Raw genomic sequence first — 24,540 nt, forward strand, 5'->3', positions numbered from 1 at the left:
TTAACTTAATTTAGTACTGTAAGGATAAAAACAACCCAAATACCAGAATACTACGATTCCTACCCTTTCATTAGGTTTGCTTGTGGTCTCAGATAAGACAAATGCTCTGTGACTCAGTTTCCTCAATGAAAAGAATGGGAATGCAGCATTTTCTCACTACAAGTGTGTATTCTAGATTAGGCAGTGCACTTATTTTTCATAAAGTACCCATTTAAGCTCCTGATGGCAGGTGCTATACAAGCACAGTGAATGATTTCCTTATGTTTCTCCACTTCCCTCTGAGGGAGCAAACACCTTCCTGTTATGAGCAAATGCAGCCAGGAGCTATATACCTCAGTGACTGTGGCTGACTGATGTGGAATTGGTTATGCAAGTAGGCAGCAAGGAACACTAAATTGGTGTTACAAATAAACGAATAAACAAATCTTAGGCAAAATGTACAGGTGAAAACCTAGTACACAATAAAAACTGTATGGTCCTGAAATTGGTGTTCTGTTTCTAAAGATCCCAATTTTTTTTCCCAGTTTAATTTTCAAACAATTTCAGTACTAATGTATAACTGCGGAATGCACATGGAGAAAACACTGAACTGGTTATCTTCCCCAAATTTAGAAACCACTTGTTCTGAAGTTCTGTTTGGTAAAGCAAACTGTGGCACTCACAGACCAACTAAGCACTGGAACATAAAAAACATTTTCTCCAGTGCAGGAGAAGAATGCCCTTAGTTGAGCTGTTGGCATGTCACCTCCTGTGGATCCCCTGTCAATCACACTAGTGTCTGCATTGCTGGTGCCAAAATAGCATCTCACTGGGGTGTTCCACAAAGGTTAATGCAGACAGCAGACAGGCAGCACTTGGCGTGTAAGGAAACGGAGCAACCATTTCACTTGCATATGAAAGGTCAACAAAACAGAACATCATTTTCTTCTTTCACACAGGCCCAATGAAAGGCATATGGCAAAAAAGCCGTGAGTTCATTGTTAGCTCTACAATGTAATTGGAAAAGGAACAACTGGATTCTCGCACTGGCAGGTGAAGTGATGGAAAAGAAACAGAGCAGGGAGCAAGGTTGCTAGTGATCAGGGAGTTGTCTTTGGTAATATCCTACTCATTTTTTCCTCAGTGAATAGAACAGAACAATCTACGGAGAATGAGGAGTTACCCCGTAATTTAATTACCCAGGTTACTTTTTGCATTGTACACAATGTGCTGATATTAAGCTCAAGCTACTGCAATAAAAATCCCTTTAATTTAAGCTCACTACCAAATGCTGCTGCTGTGATTAATAGTTAGCAAATGGGAGGTGATAAATCAAATAGAATTACGGTGTTATTTAGATTTCACACACCTCTTATCCCACTCAGTTTTTCTAGCGAAATACTTGTTTGTCATCTTGTTCCCAACCACACAAATATACTCGCTCTGCCCTGAATGTTTCTTATAATGTGGCACCATCACAGTTAGCCCAGTGACTGTCAAACACTGCACCATTAATGTCTCACAGACTTCGGTGATCTAGGGGCACCTAGCTGTGCACCTGCACAGCTGACACTGAAAGTTGAGAAGAGGCAGGAACCACTGAAGGGTGATGTAAGGATGAAGAGAAACAATATGGATGGATGGTTCTTCCCCCAGAGCTGTCACCCAGCAGTACTCAGCCCCTTCATGTGCACTTTCCAGCCCTTGCCAATGTATGTGGGTTCCGGAATGCAGCCGGAAGAAGCTTGCTGACAGCCTGCTGATATACAGTAAAATCCACTGCTGTGACAGCTTTGTGCTTATCCCAGACCACAATGTTGGGCCCTTCCTTATTGAGGAAGCGATATGTAATGGCAAACACATAAAGCCTTCATCAGTCACTCGTCAGTTACAATTACCAATTGCAACCATTTGTCTAATCACAGCCTGCAGTAACTGTTGTACTTAAACATCTCAAAACCACTTTAAAGATGGAAATGTTTAGGGTAACTACTACATAACTACCTTTACATTTTGTAGCACCGTACTAACTCATATTTCTGTCCCTTTTTAGGTTCAGTGTATATTAAATAATTTCTTACATACACCCCACTCATCTATGTGCTGATGGTGACAATGCAGTTGGGAAACAGCAGAGCAATCTCAGAAACCTTGCTTAATGTGCAGCTGTCTGGACACTCTGCCTTGTAGTTCATCTCTGTTGAGACTTTAAATACGTTGCACCTCATATCTGACTATAAAAGAAAAACAGAAACTCTCCTCTTCCTCCTCCTTCTCCTCTGCTTGCAAGATTATCTGCCATAAAATTATTCTGCGTCTGTCCTGGATTCAGAATTTGTTCTGAGTTCCCATTTCCCTTTTTCAGCCCAAAGATGTCAAACACAGTATCCTGAGCTTAAAAGTCAGAGGACTTCCAATGTTCAGAAGCTAGACCAAAGAGGACAGAAAACAGTTTGACCTTCAGTACCTACTTAATTTGCTGAATTAATGGAAGTATGGATCCCTGAGGGTGGAAGGAGGCGTATTTGTGTGTTTCACTGTCATGATTTCATGGTTTTTCATCGGTATCCCACATCATAATATCATGAAGTGCACTAGAAGTTAGAGAGTTAATGCTGCAGTTCTGTGGACTGCTGATATATGCCATGAGTTCTGGCATATCTGAAGAATGAACTACAACTCCCAGAAGACTTTGTTTTTCTGTTTGTTTTCCATTTTGAGGGAAAGCTAAAATGGACTAGGAGTCACAAGATTTGCTCTTTTTTGCTTTCTGGCCACTTTGACTACAGAATTAGAGTGACCTGCAGAACCTCCTTCAGACTCACAGAGAGTCTGAATGAAGGTAGTTTATTAGTTTTTAAGGTGCCACATCAGTGCAGGGGGCTAGCACTGCCCCAGCTGCACAACCAGTGGCTCATAAGCAGACATATTTATAACACACAATAGGCACACTCATGGTTCTGCAAAGTAAGAAATGCTAACTCGCTCTAGACAGTGGGTTGTCCTATGCTAACTAATTCCGCGAATGTCTTCTTGCTTTTCACTCCTTCTTGGACCTTTGCAGTGTGTAGTTAGGCCCTTTTGAATATGGCTTCCTTTATGGTGGTTGGTTTGGTTTCTTATCTGAAATTATTAGACTGGAATTCCAGGAATTTCCTACTTTGCAGTGTACCATCATAAGCGAAAGCCCAGTCCCTTTTCTAGCAGGCTTCTCCCAGTTCCCACCTATTCCTAGTAAGCCACTCCTCAATCTCCGCCTCTGAAGTGAGTGCTCCTTTCCTCACCTATTTCTGTGAAATTCAAGTGGAAGTGTGGGGGGGTCCCCCTTGTACATGTACAACCCCCCTGTACAAGGACCATCCTAGGGTCTCTGCCTCCAATCAGAGTAAGGGCTTTGGTTTCAGAAACTCTCACTTTCTTTTCTTTATTTATTAGCTTCAATTCAAATCCTATTGTATTATATTGCATTATCTCACATTCCACTACTATATTTAGTAAACTAAGCTTTCTTCCTTAGCTTGTTGCCACCATTTTCCTTCATCCAGGACCAGTTATCTACCTTTTCCCTTTTCCCCTCTGCTCTTCTCTCCCCAGGCCATGGATTAATGGGTCCATTTGACCCCTTGTCACACAAACCAGATCAAACTGTGACATTCATTTTTTCTCACAAAACATTAATATCCACTTTGCTGCACCAAAATGGGTGTTTATCTAAAGATCTAGGGGACAAAATCCAACTCTCTCCACAGTTCTAACACCAGTTATTTTCCTGTTGCAGTTAATAATCTTTTTTCCAGTAGCACAGGACTACAGGCAGGATGAGGAGCACTGTTTAGGCACAGAGTAACAGCTAGTCTCTGCCCCAGAGAGTTAATGAGACAAACAGCAAGAGAAGAGGCACATCTGACTAATAGGAGCTAACGATGTGTTCCATCCCTAGTTCCAGCCTGCTGTGCTGCCCACTCAGACAGCGAGTAGTCCTGTGAGCCATAGTAACTAGTATTGTTTTTTTTTAAAGGCTATCTTCATCATAAGTAACTGCTGAAGGGTTTCTTGAAAAGCGAATCACAGGATGTACACCGCAAAACTGGCAGAGAAAGCCAGGGAGTGCTGGTGCAAAACTAAGACTGACGAGCACCATGGGAATTGTTACCCTGGCAAGTTGGAAAATGGCATAAAATGGAGAACAAATCACAATAGTTAGTAAAGTTCTTCTGAGGACAGACACTCAGCTGGGACACAAGTAATTCTGGTAGCAGTAAAAGGAATACAAGCCAATCTCAAGAGCCACTGACAGCTATGTTTTCCCAAGGAATGCAAAATGAATTGCCAGCAGGAACGCACCCAAAATTCCAAGCAAGGCTTTAACACTTCGGTTCTGTTGTAGAACAATACTAATGCTCAAGCAGGCATGAAGTGTAACAAAAGACAGCCAGAAGGAGCACGTGGTATGTGCTTACCTTCAGCCTGCCCTCCTAGTGCACAGTGCAGGCAAACAGCACAACCTCTACATGCACACACAGCAAAGAGTTGTCTCTCAGAGCCCGCCAGTGTTGATTTACATTTGACAAAAATTCATTTGCAGGCTGCTGGAATGTTACAATGTAAACACACTAACACTTTGCAATTAACAAAAAAGGAGTGATATTTAATTTTTCTACTACAAACAGCTCAGACTTGTGTTGATGTTAATGTTTCACTCCAGACCTCGAATTGATGAAAATTTTCCTACTCTCCACCAAATTCCTTGCATTGGCCAGTCTGGACTGCATTTTAATCTGGATTGAAAACCTGTGCATAGCAGATGAAGCCAAAGAATAGTGGTAACCGTTAGCACAGGAAAAAAAAAAAAAACAACAAACACCCAAATTCATATCCACTGAATTTGGATTGTGTGGCTGATTCACTCAGTTCTGGGTGTCTTGCTCTCATGCAACTCTGCAGACATCGTACCATATTCTAATGCTTTTAGAAATTCCATGGAAAACCTTATGACTGCTTAAAAGACCATGGTGTGTATCCAGAACCCTTTTCTTCCAGAACTGTCATATCAGTGACTTGTCGCAGGGTTCTGACAGTGATATAGGCTGATTTGCTTAGCAATACAGACTAGAACATTAGTTTAAAACCAATGTATTGGTTTAGCAAAAGGAATCCATAAGCGATAGTTCTAAAACTTTCCATTTCAGCTTTAGTGGGTGAACAGTCTTGTTTTTCCTCAATGATTTTGCACTGGTGACATGATAGAATACTTTCTATCTTCTGCCTCAATGATTTTGCTTCATGAGAATTACTGGAATCACAACAGAATACTTCTATCTTTTGCCTCAAAATGTGCAAGGACATTTTCGTCAGGTTCCACATACATTGTTTTTAAAAAGTGATTCACTATGGCCTAACAAGCAATGGAAATGTTCCAAACTGGGGAAAAGTGAATGATAGTGAGTCAAAGGCTTTAGTAATGAAGCTGATGGTGAAGAAAGGGGAAGAAGTAGGTGGGCACTCAACCACCCTGAATAACACTGAGCCTGCCAGAAGGGACATTAATACACATCTATGAGACCTTGAAAAAGAGCGAATATGTATGCCAAAGAAATGCACATATACGTCTTAACTGTATAAATGTAGAACCAGAACTCTGTCAAGTTGCCTGCTGTGCATCATGAGGAATAAAGGAATGCCACTAACACCACACTGGAGTTAGGGTTTTCTTCCTGGATTTCGGATGACAATAGGAAACCACATCTCCTGAACTGCAGTAAAGAAGTCACATGCAAGAAATATTTGCAAGTCATTTGTTTTTTCATGTCTTCATATTCTGCCCAGACATTCAACAGCAAAATCAGGATGAATTTTGTAAATCATTGTAGTGATAAGCAGTACATAAAAATGAGCAGAGCTAGAGAAGGGAGTTTTGTAGTGTTAGATTAAAATGGGAACCAGCACCAATACCTAGACATGGATACTGAGATTTAAGTTTCTGGCACATTATTTTACGTACAGAAAAGCCATTTCATGTATATATGAAGGTTGTATCTCCTGCCACAGAGCTTGACTTTAGTATACATATGTACTTCTGCAAGTGTTTAGCTTTACACACTGGATAATCCCCTTGTATTTAACAAAATGAGCCACAAGTATGAAAATACCAGGGAGGCTCAATCATTGGATAAATTTGAGGCTTAAACTCTCCTAGTTCAGTGAAGTAAGAAACAGAGGCACTTCCAGATTACCATACTAATAGTTAGAGTCAGTTTGTAATTTTTCCATTAATTCCACAAGCTTGGTATCAAGCTCTAATGCTTTTATAAAATATTAATTCTTCAACGTACACTGGAGTACATTACGAAAAAGTGAGTTTGTGAGGGTTTTACAGTTATTTCAGACATTTGAAATACTTCTGTGAGTCAGAGCTGTTCATAAGAGAAAGTTCACCTGATACTCATCTTGTTCATAGGCCTGTGCAATGGCTTAGGTTGGATGGGATCTTAAAGACCATCTCACCCCCTGATGTGGGCAGGGACACCCCCCACTAGAGTAGATTGGCCAGGGCCCCATCTAATCTGGCCTTGAAGAACTCCAGGGATGGGGCATCCACAGCTTCTCTGGGCAGCTTGCTCCAGTGCCTCATCATCCTATATGTAAAAAATTTCCTTCTAATATCCAAATTAAATCTCCCCTCTTTTAGTTTAAAACTGCTTCCTTTTGACTTGTTACTACATGTGGTGACAAAGAGACACCTGAAGTCCCGTTCAGGTACTGGAAGGCTGCCAAGAGGTCTTCCTGTAGACTTCTCCAGGATGAACAAGCCCAACTCCCTCAGCCTTTCTTTGTAGAAGAGGTGCTCCAGCCATTGGATCATCCCCATAGCCTCCTCCAGACCCATTCCACCAGCTCCAAGTCTTTTTAATGCTGTGAACCTCACAGCAAAACATAGTACTCAAGGTGTTGAAGGCTAAAACATCTTAAACTGTATAATGAATGGGTTCCATGGCAGACATGCTTAACTAGCTTATTTGAGTTTTAGTGAATACTGTTAAAAATTAAAGCTACTCTGTTTAATGCATTAAAAATAATTTAATATAAAGAAAATATGCTTTTTTTTGGTGGGGGGGAGGGAAGGAAGGCAAGGGAAGGAAGGGGTTGGCTACATTTACAGAAATGAAAACTAGGATTTGATATGTAAAACAAATGCAAAACTGACCACTATCCACAATAGCAAATTCTTGTAAATATTATTAAATAATGTTAGGAAATATAAAACATATTAAAAACCAGAATGCTAAATTTCAAGTCACCATCACCCAATTTCAAAATACAGTAAGAAAATACTTTGAAGAATACTGAGTCATTCATGTCACAATTTTAAGTCTACATTAAGTTCTTAGATTCTTAATCCAGATTCATTATATCAAAGCTTTCTATAATTGTGCTTTTTAAGCTATATCAGTGCTCTATAGAATGGAAAAACTTCTGACATCTCTATAATTGTTTTTCCTCTCTCTTTTTTTTTTTTCTTTTTTTAACAAGCAAAACAAACCATATGATTCTCTCCAACTCCTTTGCTTTAAATCAAGAAGCAAGAAGTACAATTGCTCAAGCAGCTGACTAGAAAATAGTCTTAAAAATGGCATAATTAAGTGGCATGGCAATCAGCAGTGATGCAGTGGTACTGCTGTTGTGTGTGAAATTATAGAGCAAAGCTTTGCGCTTGGGAAACCTAAATGTACAATTCTGAGGCTTCTTATTTGAAATTAGATAATAAACACTCTGTCTCATGCTTACCAGCAGGAGAATCTATTCATCACAGAATATATTTGTACAACACAGAAAGGAAAAAAATCCTAATTGGATCAGACTTTATGGAGAAACTGTTAAGAAGGAATCTCCAACACTGAAACCTTAGAAAAGAGGAATTCTAATTAGGTTTTCAAGAATGGCTTAGGTATATGGATACTGCTACAGAAAAATCTATATGGACTATAGGATCTCTTGATTTCAATTCCATGCCCAATTACGTGGATTTACTATTTTTTTATGACATGCACCACCACCTACTTAAAATATATTAAAAATATTCAGACTTATTAAAATTTTTCATTGGTTTTATCAGTATTTTATTAAATAGAGGAGAAAGCTTCAAAATGTAAAAATCACAGCAAGCACAACTACTGCATATAGATTAAGACTTCCACTGATCCATGGAGACATGCTACACATATTCACCTGTTAGTATCCCATAGGCACACTTGCACTTGGATATAATAGACAAAGAGGATGACTGAAGAAATGCCAAGGTTGCGAAGACATGGACCAGAGAGTTATGGGACGTTAGAATTTAAATTTCTCTGTGAAATTTTAATTCAGGTTCTTTAGCATTCACCCTTTAATTATATGATCAAATTAACCAAGCAGACCAGACTTCTTAAGCAAAAAGTATCTTCTGAACTGGCAGACTTTGGGCCCTGTCTATTTACAAGGCCTTATTTACTGTATGGATTTAAGCCGCAGAGAATGTGTGTACATTGCTTCCTCGTGGGGCTCACTAAAACAGAACCCGTAATCCCACTGCATGTGCTCAGCTGCTCCAGAGCAATGGCACAATTGATCACAGTTGTCAACATCAATTGAGTCTTAGAGATAAAACCACAGGCTTCACTTCTGAGCATCCTTCTCTGCTCTGCTGGACCAGGGTAGAGCCCTCAGGAACCTCAGCAGACTGAGAAAAAAACACCTGATGTGTATGTCCACAAACCACCTGCTGGGAGGCAAACTCCAAACAACTCTTGAATGGGAGGACCTGATATCACAAAGCAATAGGAAGCTTTCCTTCTTGTTTTTAAATCCAATGGCTAATGCCATCTCTTGCGACTGGATCAAAGCCTGTAGTAGATCCTGAGGACACTTGAGCTGAGCAGGCTACTGACAGTAGCTGTAGGTTGTTAGCTCCAAATAGCAATAGGAAATGAGGGGCCACTAACAGCAGAGAAATAACATCACCAACAAAATTGAGGCATCAGTTCAGAGCTTCAAAAGGGAATATGCCATCCATCTATTTAATCACCTCTGGCTTTATTTTCTCAGTCTCTTTATTCTCCCCACAATTTGACCTTGTATTTCCTTTCTTCTCTCCAATACTCATCTCCGATCCCAAATGTGATCTCCTTGCATTCCATTTTTCCTTCTGTTTCACTTTCTCTTCCCCTTCCTGCTGTTCCCTGATTCCCCCACATGCATACTCTGCCCCAAAGAAGTCACAGTTACTTCTAAAGCAAAATATGCATTTATCTATTAGACATTTTTACTTTCCAACCCACCTGGAAAGAATAGATTTGCTTAATGTTCTGTAATTGATATGTGCATTTAAGAGTAGTAGTTTCAGAACACAGTCATCACATTAGTTGTCACTTGTTGATTAACTACACATCAGGATGCCATAAATAACTTACAGCCAAAACATAACTTTTCGTAAGTATACAACAACAGTCAGTAATGACATCTACCAGAATCCCGTCCTCTCCAGAGCTTTATACAACAGGAGGGAAAAATCCACTTCTTCCTCTTTTCCACTAATGCCCTGTCAATAACAGGGAGAGAAAAAGGGGTGCATGGGCCCTTCAGAAGCAACATAGAAAGCATTTAGAAAAGGAGCAGTGAATGAAGAATTGAGACACACCAGAGGGAATCACTGCTTGTGATTAAGGTATAAGAATAGATGAGTGCTGAAGATGTCCCTCACTGCAGTGTTTCTAGAGAGAAGAGATCAATCACGTATTGGAGTACCTACTAAGATTCAAACAGAACAAAAAGAATGAAAAGCAGAGATTACTGCTGACACTTACAACCCCCTCAGAATCTAAATAGTGAGTTCTCTGAGCCCTTTTTTTGTTTTTGGCTCAATGCTTGATTTCTGAGGCATTTCTTGCAATAAGACTTTGACTTGTCTAGGAGATGAGAGATGGGTGTTGCTGTGTGGCAAACAACATCACTTTGTGGACAATTTTACATTTGAAAGCATTTCTTTGGAGCTGTTTGCCTCTGGAGGAAAGTGCTCAGGAATGTCTATTGGCAGAAGATCTGGCCTGTGACCAAATAACTCCAGCTTGGTATGGGAGAATTGGAGAATGACATCATTGTGTCCTGTGAAAAACAGGATGCAAGTGGGCACCTCCCTGCTCCCTCTAATCTCCTGGCAAGGCCTGGAAAATGGGAACAAAGGAGTTTTTGCTGAGGTCCCAAAGCCAGAAGCTGCCACTCCAAAGGAACTGACTCAACCACTTTGGACCTATAAATAAGTTGGTACTACCACTGGAAAGTTGTCATCGTCAACCAAACAGCTGCAGATCAACGTCTGAACTATGAGCAGTGCTGAAATTGGTGGCGGAGACTCTCTCTTGCTTTCTCCAAAGACTACTTGCTTTTACTTCCTATATTTTCCACTGCCTGTCTTCCCTTCCCCATCTTCCTAAACTACTAGGATTTGTAATAAACTGGTCGGGCTAACATATGACCCGCTGTATCTTAATCTTGCTGTCGGGTATACATATATTAAAAGAACATCCTTTCCCTCCTATGAATTAGAGTGAGACGTGTTTGTTAACTGTGCCATCACATACAATTTTTAAAGTTATTTTAAAACTTTAGGAGACTCCAGCCAGACATGACTGATTTCTTCTCATCCTGATTCTAGCTCTTTTGTGATCCTGTTGAGAACACTGGAAATTGGCAAAAAATAGCCACACACCTCAGAGAGCTACCTTTTGTTTAGAAATCTCCTAGCAGCATGACATTCACATTGATTATGGATCTGGGCATTTAAATATGAAAACAATTAAAGCATATTTGCAAGGGATATGACAAATGAATATCTGCATTCTGGCTAGTGTTTCATTGACTTTCACTCAAATGCAAAACGATGTTTCAGCATTGCCTTTACAATTGTTCAAAAGATATGATTTTCCAATATCCACACGTTGACTGATGAGAATTCCTCTAGGACTAAACACCTTCAGTATGAATTCAAAGGTCTCTTTCTTGGACAAATTCTGCTTCGAAACCCACTGAGAAAATTTCAGAGCCACCACTGAAATCCATAGACTTTATATTTACATCAGTCTAAATGGTAGCTCCCTGAAGACCTCTCTCTTCTCCAGAATGGTGCTTAGTGTTTACAACTCCTACCCTTCAGTAGTAGCAGGTTGTTTCTGATTTTCAAGTGATTTTAGAATTCTCACCAATCTTTTGCAATCAAAGAGTTGAGAATGATCTATATCAAAACTGGGCTTAAGCAAAATACCTATTTCTTCATACCTCCAGATCATATTTTCATTAACAGAAGGAACCGAAGTTATTATTGAGGGGATGTAAGGGAAAAAAAATAGTATTTTGCTCTGTTGATCATCTCTCAGCTCAGCTGTTACACTACTATTAATAAAGAAATCAGTTTGTGTAGCTGGAACGTGTCATAGCAACACAGCTAAACAAGTGCCACCAGTTCACTTCAGGATGTTCTTAGCTACCTGTAAGGAACCTACCCCTCTGGACCTACCCGACAGGAAAAATCTCAAACCCTCACCTCAAGCTCCTTCATGTAGTCTGGCTGAGTTTTCCAGCTGCTGTCCACAAAATCATGCACCTCCAGCTTTAGGAGCCAAGCACCACTGAACTCTGTGTTCATCTCTCCTTTAATGTACACAAAGTGGTATCATCACAGGCAGTGCTAAGTAGTGCCTATGCTGACTCACACTGATCCACTGGGAAGCCAGGCTGCCCCCTCCAGAACATCTGCTTTGCTGTAAAAGCATTTAAATGGGCTTCACCATGTAATAAACAATAAATGACCTGGGAGGCAGGCAGCCTCCTGCAGGCAAACAGCTTGAAAAAGATCAAAAATGCCCAAAGCTTTGGGAGCAGTAGCAGCATTTCTGTCGCTGGATTATCCAGGGTCCTAGCACTGCAGTGATTAGGGAAAAATAACTCACTGAAGCTCTGCAGATAGATCCCATCTAGTGACTTGCAGAATCAAATTCTACTACCATGAAGCTGTTATAAAGAAGGCATGCTTATTCAGTGCTGCGCATACACGCCAAGTGCAGGGGACAGGGAGGGGATAGCCTCTCCTAACCAGCACGCTGCAAGGTTCTGTATTTATAAAATGAATACACACATATTTGTAATATTTCTAAGAAAAGTAGTGGTTGTTACAACTACTTCAAGAGATTCGTGACAGTAAACCACGCCCTTTCTATACTCCAAACTCCACCCCTAACTATTGCTTCTATGCACATGCGGTGCCTGCTGGTGGTCGTCCTGGTGGTTGTGGGGATGAAGGCTGTTATGTCTTACTCGCAATGTGCTTCTGACCCCAGTGTAGTTTGGGGAAGTATTCCAGATTCAATTATGGTTCAGTTATTAGGATGCAGCTCCTTGGACCAATCAGCAGGCTCCTTGGGTTACGGTTGAGGTACCCCACATCTTTCCCATTATTTCTGTTCAACTACTTTTACAATATAAAAAATTACCCCTTTATTTACTAGTAGACTGGGAAGTTTGGTACCAGTGAAAAACAAAAGAAGAGAGAGAGGAAGAGGAAAGCAGAGAGGAAGAGTGGGGAATTCAGCTGTGAAACTTTTTCACTCTGTCACTGAAAATGTACATACTTCCACAAGTGTAGTAAAGTGTGCCATATAAACTGTTACCAAACAGGTTGGAGTGATTACAGAAATAGTTTCACTGGTATGTAGATACTTGTCCTCTGTCTTAATTTATGGCATTTTCCAGAATGCTCCCTTACTCTGGCTTTCCTTCTTTCTTTTATTCTTTCCAAGGAGTTACTAACTTTTTTCATGTTCTCCTACCACACTGTGAATGGTTTAACAGGCTGGTTCGGCCCAGTTCCATGACTAGCAGGGCATAGGGATTTCGCACATCCATGCCACCAGAAAAGGGAAACTGGGAACTCCAGAATAATTAAAAACAGCGGAAACAATCTCAGGCTGAGACACTAAATATAGTATCAGAATGCATGATAACACACTATAATACAATATAATTGGAATTAAAGCTAATAAATCAAATACAACGAGAGAAAGATTGTCTGAAAGCCTTACAGTAAACGCTGAAGCGATGTGTGCAGTTGGGACAAGCAGCAGGGAGGAGAGGCTGATGAAGAAGGAAGGTCTGATGACCTACCGAGGCCTTGTAACTGTTCCCCCTGAGCTGAAATGTTAACAACACAGCAAACAGACTTCTGGGACTCTTCTTCTCTTCTGGGACAGGTGCCCAGAACTGGAGCATTAACACCTTAACTCCCAGTGCACTACATGATATTATGATGTGGAATACTGATAACCAAAAATCATAAAGCCATGACACACACAAAATCCCATGGCTTTTGTAATCTGCTAGTCCCATTTGCAACTCCCAACGTCAACAAAAACCCACTGAAGTGAAAAAAACAGCAAAGATTTACTTTAACAATATAAACAGTGTCAGAAAGATTCGGGATCTTGTTTTTCCACCTGTGAAGTCTGCAGTCAGCAGATGTACAGGCAGAGGAAGGTCTTGCTCCTGTTGCTATTGTTATTGCTTTTTGAAGCGAAAAGACAGTAGCAGTCTTCTGATGGCAACATTTTTACATCAATTTCACTTTCTGCCCAACAAAATCAATTTGCATGAAAATTATCTGCAAAGCACACACATACTGCATACAAACACACACACATATATACACATCTATATCTTTCCAGTATAGGTATGATGCACAGCATAACAAATGCCTTAGTCATGAAGCATAAATTATCAGGCTAAATTATATTCTGCAGTAATTTCCTAGAAAAGGAACCATTTCTTAGAAAAGTTTACCATTGCCCTCATATGTCTTCTGTGATGAACACTGCAGCTGATTTCTACCCTCATTCAAATTCTGTGAAAGCACCTCTGTGGACCTGATGACAAATGGTGGGTAATTCTGGCATGACTGGATTTTTCTTTATTTATTAGATATGGGAGCTTTCGTCAGCAAGCAGCCAGGTGAGTCAAATCAGATAAAGCATTATCTGATTCCTGTGCTGTAAGTCAGATTTTAATAGAGAAAAGATGTATGTCCTTATGGGAGTGGAAAGAATATGTTTATAATTTGTTCTGAAAATGTACTGCACAATAGCAAGTGTGGATAAAAAAAAAACTTTCTCATCTCTGTAAGATGAGAGCTAAAATAAACGAATGTTCTGCTTGTATTAACTAAGACAAACATGCAAAATGCATGCTGCATCCTCACAGACACACAAAAAAATACTGAATTCCACTGTATTAAAAGTACAACAAAGAAATCAAGTGCATTTGTTTCTTAGCTGGCAGAACAAATAATTTTCATGTTTATCTAATGCAGCCAATGAGAGTTTTGGTATCCTACTTGCAACTTGCAATACAGCTTCTGTCTTAGGTATTTATCCTCGTCTTTCTCTATTCAGAGACTATGAAATCTCATGAATGCACCTGTAGTTTAGATACTGTTTGACTACACTACAGGATTTGCATATTTTAATCAGCACAGCAATCTAGATACACTCAGATCTGTGTTAAACATTAAAAAGCTTGATTGAAAGTCTGATTACCTTTGTTTTTATGTGATGATAATGTAGAGAAATAAATAATAGAATCATTAAGGCTGGGAAAAGCCAGTAAGATCATCTATTCCAACCATCACCTCATCAACACCATGACTACTGAAGCATGTCACTCAGGCCACATCTACCCTTTTCCTGAAAACCTCCAGGGATGCTGGTGACTCAACCACCTCCCTTGACAGCCTGATCTAACAGCTAATCACACTTTCAGAGAAGAAATTTTTCCTAATATGTAACCTGAACCACCCCTGGAGCAACTTGAAACTATTACCTCTAGCTCTATTGCTAGTTACCTGGGAAAAGAGGCCAGCCTCAATCTCACTAACAACCTCTTTTCAAGTAATTGTAGAGAGCAACAAAGTCTCTCCTGAGCTCTCTTTTCTCTGGACTAAACACCCCAGTTCTCTCAGCTGCTCCTCATAAGATCTGTGCTCCAGACTCTTCACCTGCTTCACTGCCCTTCTCTGGACACACTTCAGGGCCTCAGTGTCCTTCTTTCAGTGAGGGGCCCAAAACTGGACACAGTCCTTGACGCGAAGCCTCACCAGTGCCTAATACAGAGGTACAATCACCTCCCTAATCCTGCTGACTACACTGTATCTGATACAAGCCAGGATTCCATTGGTCTTTTTGGCCACCTGAGCACGCTGCACGCTCAGCAAGCTGTCAACTAACAACCCCAGAACTTTTTCCTCTATCCAGTTTGCCAGCCACTCTGTCCAAAGCCTCCAGTGATGCATGGAGTTATTTGACCAAAGTGCAGCACCCACCACTTGATCCTGTTAAAGCTCACAGAGTTGGCCTCAGCCCATCAATCCAGCCTATCCAGATCCTTCCCAAGGATCCTTCCAATCTGGCTACTCTCAAGGCAGATCAACACTTCTCTCAGCTTGGTGTTCTCTCCAGACTTACTGAGGGTTCAATCCCCTAATCAAGATCATCATTAAAGATATTTACCTTTCCCGATTCCTGAGGAACATCGCTAGCGACTGGTCACCATCTGGATTTAACTCCATTCACCACCGCTCTCTGTCCCTGTCCATCCAGACAGTTGTTTACCAAGTGAAAAGTACACCTGCCCAAGCCATGGACTGCCATCTTCCATAGAGAATACTTTGGGACACAGTCAAAGGCTTTACTACAGTCTAGGTGGATTACATTCACAGCCTTCCTGCCATCCACAACACGTGTCACCTGGTAATAAAAAGGAGATCAGGTTGGTCAAGCAGGACCTGCCTTTCATGAACTCATGCTGGCGAGGCCTGATCCTCTGGTTGTTCTGTATATGTCACATGATCGTACTCAAGGCTATCTACTGCATAACCTTTCCCAGTACTGAGGTCAGGCTGACAGGCTTATGATTCCCCAGATCCTCCTTCCAACCCTTCTTGTAGATGAGCATCACATTAGCAAGTCACTAGTTATCTGGGACCTCCCTGGCTTGCCAAGACTGTTGATAAATTATGGAAAGTGGCTTAGCAATCACTTCCATCAATTCCCTCAGGACTCTCAAGTGGATCTCATCTGGCTCCATGGCCCCGTGAAAGCTCAAGTGGAACAGCAGGTCGCTAAATGTTTCCTCTTGAATTGAGGGGGGGGGGTTATTCTGCTCCCTATTCCTGCCTGAATACGCTGAATATAGCTAGTCTGACTATTATGGAAGGCATTGAGAACCTCAGCCTTTTTTTCATTCTCGCTGGTAATGTTCCCCACTGCATCCAATCAAGGATGGAGATTCTTCTTGGCCCTTCTCTTGCTGGTAGTAATATATTTGTAAAAACATTTTTTTATTATCCTTAATAATGGTGACCAGATTAAGCTCTTCCTGGACTTTTGCCTTTCTCATTTTCCCTCTGCATACCCTAGTAACATCTCTGCACTCTTCCCAAGATGTCTGACCCTTCTTCCAAAGAAAGGAAACTCTCTCAGTTCCCTGTTCATCCTGGCTCGTCTTCTTTGCTGGCTTATCTTACAGAACAGGGGGACAGCCTGTTCCCACGCCTTTAAGATTTCCTTCTTGAGGAATGTCCAGGCTTTCTGGACCCCTCTGTACTTCAGGACTGACTCCCAAGGGTACCAGTACTAATGTAGTAAGGGTACTAAAGGTACCCTTGTACCAAGGGTACCAACGTACTAAATAACTTAAAGTCTGACCTCCATCCTAATTTCACCAAGAATGGAGAACTCAAACAATGTCCCACCATTCTTTCTGTTTGTCAGACATTAGGTACTTTCTCTTACCAGCTGTGTCACCAAGTTCCTGCTCTTGTGTCAAGGAACATCCTAGACTGTTTCCTCTCCGCTGTATTCTATTTCCAGTGAATGTCAAGTAAGTTGATGTCCCCCATGACAATAAGGACCAGCAATTGTTTGAATTCTGCCAACTGCTTACAGAACACTTCATCTGTCTCTTCATACTGGTTGTGTGCCACATCTTCCCCTGATCCTTACCCATAATGACTTAGCATTATCATTCCCAGTTCTGAGCTTTAAGACATCAAGATGCTCCCTAATACAGAGAGCAAATTCACTGCTCCTCCTTCCCTGCCTATCCATTCTAAAGAGCTTATAGCTCTCCATTGCAACACCCCCAGTCATGAGAATGATCCCACCACGTTTCGGTGGAGGTGACTAAGTCATAGTTTTACAGTCTCACAAACTCTTCTAGCTTGTCTTGTTTGTTACCCATGCTGCGTGTGTTAGGGTAGACACACTTCAGCTGGGCTCACCCCTGGTCCTGGAACACTACCCTCAATCTCAAGTTAGACTGGTTTTATCCCATACCCTTCAAATCGAGCTTAAAGCACTCTCCACGAGTCCTTGCAATTCCTGAGCTAGAATGGTTTTCTCACTTTAACACAGACAGACCCCATCAGTTGCCAGCAGGCCTGGTGCTGAATAAACTACCCCATTCTTCTTATGGCATGAGACTTTTACACTTGTGTTGATCAGGGGGGTTTCCTGTTCCTCTCAGTATCCTTCTCTATTTCCTAATGGACTGAGGAAAATAGCACCTGAGTTCCCACTCCATGAGCTAGCCATCCCAATGCTGTGAAGTCTCTCTCTACCCATCAGAAACAGGACTACCGAGACTCAAAGTGTAGCCTATAACACATCACTAAAGAAGACTGTAAAGCCTGAGGTTCCCTCTTGGAAATGGAGAGCAGCAAGTACTGGGAGATGGGATGATGGTGCCATGTTAACATGAAACAACAGGCAATTCAATACTTTGGTGTCTCCCAGAGAGAAAGACTGAATCGTGTAATAAAAATCTCAGTAAGTCCATACCTAGCTATGTCTCCTAATAACCTGAAGAAGTTTGTTACAGCATAATCATAAACAGATGAAGAAACCAATTTCTCAACCCCATCCTAGCTATGAGCTATTAATATAACTCCCACTGCGTTCTCCTCAAACTGGGACAGGCAGACTGGTAAACTGTTTCCTTTAAGAGGAACATGTGGAAAACTTTGTTTAAAAGTACAAAAATATTTTTGTTTTGTACAGGGTGACATTTAGTTTCAGCATTCACAAATCATAACTCCAGGAGTAACAAAGCCATGCCATTGGTGACAGCAGACAAATCTTTAAAATTACTCTCTTTTTAATGAGCACCTTGTAAAACTGATGAAATTTATGACATTAAACTAGAAAGAATTCTGATTATAAATAATTTGCTCTCTAAACGAATCACTCAAAACCACAAAAAAGGACAGCAACCTCACAGAGCCCACCACATTTTGATCCATGTAGCAGCATTTTACAGAATGATGTAAGTTTCGAAGACTTTCCCCATTACTGTTAGGCTGATCTGACCTTCAGATCACTCTGAAGGGCAGAATATCTGCTGAGAAATGGCTGGTCCCTCAGTATAACTTGCCACAACATTTACTGCACAGCAGGAGTGAGCAGAGGAATATTCTGTAACTTACTTGTCAAATGTACATATCAGTACAAATGAAAATATTTAATTTTTTTAAATTTAAGAGACAGTCCCTTAAACATTCAGCTCTTACAACCCAGTTTAAGAGAATGAAATCATCACTAGTCAGACAGCTCTCCGTCCTTTTATCTGACCAGTCTCTCATACCCTGAAATTCATGCCGTATTTATATCCCATTATTTCCTTTAGTGAATACAGCTGAATCACTCAGTGGAATCAGTGGGAGACTGGGCAGGAAAATGAAGATGATTTCAGTTTTTGTTTGGTTTTGGTCAAGAAATCTTTCTCTACAAATAGCTGTCCCACTTCTCTTCCCATTTTAAAATCAGAAAAAGACAAAGATATAGTCATTCAGAGTTGACAAACAAACAATATATGTAAAGCAGTTCAGGGGAAGTGAGGTAGCTTTAATAATCTGTATCACATTTTTGTGATACAACAGTTTGTCTGTTGTAACTTTATGACATGTAACTAGGACTTTAGGCACCCCCAGCATCTCCTCCATAGAGGGCAATGCATCAAGATGGCAATTTATCACAACTCCAAGAAAAGTTCTATTTAAAATATTACTCCCAATTTGAAAACGTGTCTCTGCCTGCAATATTTCAGTTTTAAATATTGTGATTTTTTTAAAACTTCATTCCCAGAATGAAGCAGGGGATCCAGCAGGGATGCAGGAATGGAGTGCCACACTCCAATGCCCACCGTAGGAAGCCCCTGGGTGGCAGTGAGGCTGGCGTGGATGCTCAGCAATGACAGCTGCATGGAGATGTGTGGCCAGAAGGAAAAGGGTGGCCCCGACTTACCAAGGTTCCATCTGAGACCAGTCGTGGTAACACTGTCACAGGAGCTCCCAATTGGGATGAGGCCGCACCAGGAACCTTCCAGTCCTGTGTCCACCTGCAGCTTGTGTTTGCCCTGCAACACAGAAGAGTCTGAGATCGGCTGCAGAGTGAGGGGAGACATGGGCTGGGGTTGCAGAAATCTCATTTCCAATTTTCATTCTTTTTTTTTTCCCCTGATCTGAAGATTAATATTGGTCAGAGCATTGCTGAAAATTCTGCATTTTTTTGATAGCATCTTCAAAATTCCACATACTTCCCCAAAAAAGTACTTTTCAGGAAGGAATACTTGTAGAAACTAACCTAGGTGAAGGAGAAATTAAGGTAAATATTTACATGAATATTCTTATACTAAGTAATAACAGTAAAGTGAAATTAAAACACATTTTTTTATACACAAAAGGTAAATTCAGCTTGTAACCACTAAGTTTAAGGCACGTATGAGAAACGGCTATTAACAACAGTGGGTATGTGACCAAGCTTTCAAGCAGCACTCACAGATCCCAGATGAGCAGCTTTCCAGATAATAGCATATGAACAATCCCAATGAGGAGTGGATAGAGAAAATCTCTCACACAGCAAAAGGAAAACTTCAGAATTCTGGCTCAGTTTTAATTATAAGAAACTTACTTGTTTATTGCAATTTGTTTATTATAATTAGCTACAAGAATACCACAAATGAGAAAGTGACTTCTGAGGTGTTTGACAGATTTTCCTGTTAATACCAAATGCATTATGAAGAATCAAATTCAACATGCGTCATGTTCTCAGATAACAAATGAACCTCGGAAATGCTGCCCATTAGAGAGTATTGATTGCATGGCTTACACGTATTTGGTTGTGCAGGGAAGGACGATGACAGATCCAATATCATAGAATCATAGAATGGTTTGGGTTAAAAAGGACCATAATGACCATCAAGTTTCAACCTCCCTGACATGGACAGGGTTACCAACCACTAGACCAGGCTGCACAGAGCCACATCCAGCCTGGCTGTAAGAGATCATTCTCTTACATCATTGTCTCAAAGCCTGCTGGGGCCACAGATGGACAAGTCCAAGCAAGTCCTGGGCAAGGGTTGAGAAACTGTTTGTCTGAGGGACACAGATGGACAAGGCCAGGAGCAATGAGAGAGAGACAAGCTAGAGATTAATGGCCAGGAAGCAGCCTTTTCTGTTGGCTTATCTCGAGGAAGATGGCCATCTCAGGGGTTACATCACATGCCTTACCCAAGCACCCAGGAATGCCATGCTGCCAGAAGAAGGATAAAAAGGGAACCTACAGCCATGAGGTGAGGTTTTCTGGCAACAGATTCCTCAAAAAAAGAAGAGGTTTCTGCCATGAGAAGCCTCACAACCTCCTTCTCTCCTTCCTGGACTTGCTCTGTGCTCTACCTGCATGCTGAAGAATGAAGAATGCCATCAGATTCCTCACTATGGAATTCCTGCATGCTGATGGACTCTCCTGGGTCTGCTGCCTGAGTCCTGCTGTTTCCTCCTGGATCTGCTCTGCGACTTCTTCCTGCTACCTGCTTTCTGCCCAAGGCTGAACCACGCTGTGCTGCTCTCCCTCTGCTGCTTTTGTCTCGAACCTTCGAAATGCCTTGCAATGGGATGCTGCTAGATCCTGGTGGTGACTATGCCCGCTTTACATAATTCTTGCTTCTTTCCTATCTTTTCTATCGTCCTCCTTCCCTTCCCCATCACTCTAATTCGTAATAGTCGCCATCCTGCCCTTCCCTGTCTCCCTGATTAGGATTATAATAAACCGGTCAGACCAACATTTCAACCGTTGTTTCTTAATCTCACGCTGGGTGTATACATATACTAAAGAACCTCCTCTTCCTCTTATAAATTGGAACGAGACACTTAAATGCTCCAAGCATGGGGCATCTACAACCTCCTTGGGCAACCTGTTCCAGTGCATCACCACTCTCTGAGTGAAAAACTTCCTCCTGATATCTAACCTAGACCTCTCATATCTCAATTTAAAACCATTCCCCCTGGTCCTATATCACTATTCACCCTCATAAACAGCCATTCCCACTCCTGTTTATACGCTCACTTCAAGTACTCAATGTACTTGAATGCTACTAGCTATGGCCATGCCACAGTTGATGCATTAAGCTGCCTTTCCCTAGCAGTTGAAATATGATTTCTCAAATTTTCCAAGAAATTCAGCCATACAAGATGGCAACTTGGGAATGTCCCTGTAACTCCTAAATGGTTTCCGTTTTTCTACTACCTCCACGGCAGAATGCTACAGAGATACTAGAAACCCGGGTAACTCCTTTTCAAGAGAGATCTTCTGCATCCAAACCATTGTGGAACAGAATCACAGAATGCCTTGGGTTGGAAAGGACCTCAAGGATCATCAAGTTCCAACCCCCCTGCCACAGGCTGGGCCACCAACCTCCAGATTTGGTAGTAGACCAAGTAGCCAGGGCCCCATCCAGCCTTCAGGGACGGAGCATCCACAACCTCTCTGGGCAGCCTGTTCCAGCACCTGACCACGCTCTCTGTATAGAACTTCCCCTGACATCTAATCTAAACCTTCCCTCCTTGAGCTTAAAACCGTTCCCCTTGTCCTGTCACTGTCTACCCTTGTAACAAGTTGATTCCCCTCCTGTTTATAATCCCCGTTTAAATGCTGGAAGGCTGCAATGAAGTCTCCTCCCATCCTTCTCTTCCCTTGACTGAACAAGCCCAGCTCCCTCAGCCTGTCTTTGTGGATCTCCTCTGGACCCTCTCCAGCAGCTCCACATCTTTCCTGCATTGGAGGCCCCAAGCCTGGAGACAGATGGGGCCTCGCAAAGGCAAAGTAGAGGGGGACAATCACTTCCCTGTCCCTGCTGGCCACCCCTCTTCTGATGGAGCTCAGGAATAGTCTTTACAAATGCTATTTCTGTCTTTAAGATGCTTTCCTTGGTACCCTGCCAACTACACCAAATGTTCTGCTCAGAAAGAAGCAAAATTGTTTCTGACAGGTAAAACATTCACGGGTAGGCCAATAATCACATGCAGAAGGAAGAGTTTAACTCGCTCCGCTGGTGAAGGGGCTTTCTAGCTCCTTCTCAAAAAGCATCCTAGGTCCAAGAGATATGTTCCCTTCAGTGACTAGCCTTCATATGAGCCCAGAACGTCCCCACCCTGGGTCTACTTCTTCTGGTCACATCCGTTCACCAGGTGCTCAGTCAGCAATTGAAGCTGTGACCTGACAGTTCTACAGTGATGATGGGAAGGCAAATTTCCTTATAAAGCTTAGCAGCTTATCTTTAACTCAGACCACATTATAATTTATCTTTATGCCAGGTTCTTATCCTTTTTCATGGCTTTGCAGAAGTCCAGAGTGATGACATCTATTGCCCTTTCACTGTCCACCAGTGCTGTCACTCCATTATAGAAGGCCTCCAGGTTGGTCAGGCAAGATCTGCCCTTGGTGAAGCCATGCCGGCTGTCCTGGATCACCTCTATCTCATATGTGCCTTAATAAGGTACCCAGCAGGTTCTGCTCCATGATCCATAATCTTCCCAGGTATAGTGATGAGGCTCACTGGCCTGTAGTTCCCTGGATCATCCTTTTTCCCTTTCTTGAAAATATAAGTAATGTTTCCCTTTTTCCAGTCACTGGGGATTTCACCTGACAGCCATGATTTGTCAAATATGATGAAGAGCAGCTCGGCAGCTTTATCAGCCATCTCTTAATACCCTAGGATGGATATCACATGGCCCATGGACTTATATACATTCAGTTTCATGAGGAAGTCTAAGATTTGTTCCACTGTTACTATGAGTCAGAATCCACTCCTCTCACCCTCACCTAGAGGTTCAGGGCAGACATGCAGAGGAGCCTGACCACCAGTGAAGACCGAGGCAAAGCTATTATTGAATACCTCAGCTTTTTCCATGTCTGAGTAAGCCAGTTCTCCATCCTCATTTACCAGAGGGGGAGCCTATGATCTTCTTTGTCTGTCTCCTCCTGCCTACGCACCCCTAGAACCTCTTTTTATTTTTCTCATCCCTTGCCAAGTTCACCTCCATCTTTGCCTTGGCTTTCCTGATGCTATCTCTGCACATGTATACAATGTCCCTATATTTTTCACAGGCTACACAACCCTGCTTCCACTTCCTGTACATTTCCCTCTTTCCGCTTTTCCCTAATACAGTTTAAGCTGCAGGTCCTTGCTCAGCCATACCACTCGCCCTCCTCCTCTGCTCCGTTTCTTCTTCTGCTGGGGGATGGAGAGCTCCTGCAATCTTGAAGAGCTGCTAGCTCTGTTCTGTCCTCAGGGACACTTTCCCACGAGATCCACCCAGCAATTCCTTGATCAGCCGGAATTTTGCTTTCCTGAAATTCAGGGTCCTGACTCTACTTTTTGCCAGGCATGCATTCCTCAAGATGACAAACTCTACCAGGGCATTATGACTGCAACCCAGGCTGCCTCCAATCTTAACCCTCTAATGTTCTCTGCATTGGTGAGCACCAGGTCCAGTAGAGCTTCTCCTCGGGGCTGTCCATCTAATACTTGAACTAGATAGTTATCCTATATCATCTATCCTCTCATTACGCCCACCTTCATGTGGTGATGGGCCGTATATTCCTATAATGGTTGTGAACATCTGCCTGCTGAAGGCAGAGGTGTAATAATTTCAGGCTTGATATCCTTTTAGGTATGCAATGTGCCATGCCACTTCTTTCTTGTAGTACGGAGAGAGGAAGAAAAGGAATACAAGTACAGGGTCTCTCATGATGGAATCACAGATGTTTTTTGAAACTAGATGATCATTGTGGGCCTTTTCAACCCAGGCCGTTCTATGTTGCCTATAACAAAGATGATGACGAAGAAGAGGGTGAAGGAGTGGGATTGTCTGTTCTCAGTGAATGTCCATATTACCACTGCTCAGAGCTACTCCGTGGGAAAACTTAGTACATTCATCTGTTAAACAGATAGGTAAAAGTACTTTATAGAGAATTTAATTGAGATCTGTATTACTCAAAATTGAACCTACCTGTTATTAACTTCACATTTTTCATTTTCTGACATTCTGGCTCAGCTTACTGAATTTAAGCCCTATCTATACAAAACTTATGCAGAAATCTGGCTTTCTGTTTGCATGAAGTAAATTCATAAAACAAAAGAGGCCATTAT

The 24,540-nt window shown here is 41.7% G+C and overlaps 1 protein-coding gene across 6 annotated transcripts in view; it reads right to left on the reverse strand.

Annotated features, from left to right (window-relative positions):
- The window catches only part of TPK1 (thiamin pyrophosphokinase 1), a 187,107-nt gene that overhangs the window by 10,275 nt on the left and 152,292 nt on the right, over positions 1 to 24,540 (reverse strand). For 3 of the 6 annotated variants that reach the window (XM_042834304.1, XM_042834299.1, XM_042834301.1), the window contains one exon: positions 19,356 to 19,467. In XM_042834304.1, coding sequence (XP_042690238.1) covers positions 19,356 to 19,467 — 112 coding nt within the window. Of the gene's footprint in view, positions 1 to 15,545; positions 15,801 to 18,750; positions 18,777 to 19,355; positions 19,468 to 24,540 lie in introns of those variants that run through there. The other 3 variants (XM_042834300.1, XM_042834302.1, XR_006171336.1) reach the window with 3 other exon arrangements.

Source organism: Centrocercus urophasianus, unplaced genomic scaffold, assembly GCF_019232065.1.
Source record: "Centrocercus urophasianus isolate 14NV4802_14NV808 unplaced genomic scaffold, USGS_Curo_1.0 seq_45, whole genome shotgun sequence".
Taxonomy (NCBI): domain Eukaryota; kingdom Metazoa; phylum Chordata; class Aves; order Galliformes; family Phasianidae; genus Centrocercus; species Centrocercus urophasianus.